Raw genomic sequence first — 1,960 nt, 5'->3', positions numbered from 1 at the left:
ACATTCAGATTCAAACCATCAACTCAGTGTGACACTGTGTGTGCAAAGGTTCATGCTCTTGTTCAGTCAGTGAGACAAGTTGATGGTCTTCCACCAAAAGATCAGTGCCAAAATAATCCCAGAGAGTGTAAAGACCAGCATATAGATCAGTACACAAGGCAACCCAAAATCCCACGTCACTATCCATCATCCTACTTGTCATGGGGAGCCCCCATGACCTCCTTGTTCCTCAGGCTTTAGATGAATGGGTTCAGAACAGGGGTGGCAATTGAATAGATCACAGCCACCACGTTGTCCCTCCCAGGAGAATGCAAAGTGTGTGGTTGGGTGTAGGTGCAGAGACCAGTGATATAAAACAGGCTGGCCACGGTCAAGTGTGAGGAGCAGGTGGACACTGCTATACTCTGTCCTTTCCCTGAACCCATTTGGAATACAACAACCAACACCCGAGCATAGGAAGCTAGGATGGCCAGGAAGGGTAACAAGAGAATGACAAGGCCACTCAGGAGGACTGTATGCTCATATTGGGATGTGTCTTCACACACCAGTGGCAGAAGAGATGGAATCTCACAGAAAAAGTGGTTAACAATCCTAGATCCACAGAATGGAAGTTGAAATAAATAGATTATGTGCATTAATGCAGTGATGGAGCTGCTGCTCCAGGCACTGGTGATAATAGAGCAGCAGATCTTCCTGCTCATGAGCACAGGGTAGTGCAAGGGCTGGCAGATGACTATATACCTGTCATAGGACATGAAACCCAGCAGGAGGGCTTCAGACCCACCCAGGGTCAGAAACACAAAGGTTTGGATGGCACATCCCAGAAAGGAAATGGTCTTGGTGTCTGACAGGAAGTTAGCTGCCATTTTGGGCACAGTGGTGGAGATGTACATCATGTCGATGATGGAGAGCTGGCTGAGGAGGAAGTACATGGGGGTGTGGAGTATTCGGTACAGCCTGATGAGGTGGACCAGTGTGATGTTTCCTATGAGAGCCACTGCAAAGAGGAGGGTGATGACTGTGAAGAGGAAAATATCCATGTGTCCATACTGGAAAAGACCAACCAAGGTGAAGTCTGTCCCACAGCTGTGGTTTCCTATCTCCATGACTTAGATGAAAGCAGCAAAGCAGGTATAACCTGGAAATGTCATGGTCTGGGGTGGACTGTCCTTGAGGAGGAAAATGACATTTATTACATGGGATAGAGTTCTGGACTAGCTCAAAGACACTCTCTCATATCCTGTGTTTTATGCTTTTATCTTTTGTAAAAACGTAAAAGAGCAGAGTTGACCCAATACACTATAATTTTTTAATGATTCTTTATGTTACCTCTCAATTTTAATCATAAAGAGGAATTAGGGGTCTTGTTTTATCTGCATAGATGTTTGCAGTCCTTGGGAGTTTAACTTATTCCTGTAAAAATAATATGGAAAAAGTTACAATGACATAAGGAATCAATTGGTTGGAATTGGAAAGAAGGCTTCAGGATTAAGAGCATTGGTTATTCTTAGAGGGCCCTATTTCAAATCCCTGAGCATACATGGGAGCTCACGACTGTCTGTAACTGCTATTCCTGGGGAATCTAATACTTGATTCTGGTTTCCATGGGTACTAGGTACACAAGTGTTGCACAGACATCCATAGCATCAAATGTCCATATACATAAAATAACACAATGTAAAATAAAATCACAAGGTTGAATTTTACTTAGTGCTTTTTATTTTTGATTACTGTTTAAAAATTTTTGAATAAAATCTGTAGAACTGAAATTTTTGTATATTCACACCAAACTGGGCTTCTCCATTCCTGGAGGGGAATGATGCATTGACAACAAGTGTTTCTGGATACCTGGTGAAATGGAGTGAAATGGTTTTATTTCTTGGCATGTATTTGACCTTGACTATCTGAGTTCAGGTAGTAATCATTCCTGAATCACAAAGGTAATGGTAGGATTTCCATG

The 1,960-nt window shown here is 42.7% G+C and overlaps 1 protein-coding gene across 1 annotated transcript; it reads right to left on the bottom strand.

Moving 5' to 3' along the window:
* Nucleotides 1–236: 236 nt before the first annotated feature.
* Or2ak4f (olfactory receptor family 2 subfamily AK member 4F) lies at nucleotides 237–1,106 on the bottom strand. The gene has a single exon (XM_008767752.1). It carries the CDS (start codon nucleotides 1,104–1,106, stop codon nucleotides 237–239), a length of 870 nt encoding a protein of 289 aa, XP_008765974.1.
* Nucleotides 1,107–1,960: the final 854 nt, after the last annotated feature.

Source organism: Rattus norvegicus, chromosome 10 (genome assembly GCF_036323735.1).
Source record: "Rattus norvegicus strain BN/NHsdMcwi chromosome 10, GRCr8, whole genome shotgun sequence".
Lineage (NCBI taxonomy): Eukaryota > Metazoa > Chordata > Mammalia > Rodentia > Muridae > Rattus > Rattus norvegicus.
This window is presented reverse-complemented; position numbering and strand designations above follow the sequence as displayed.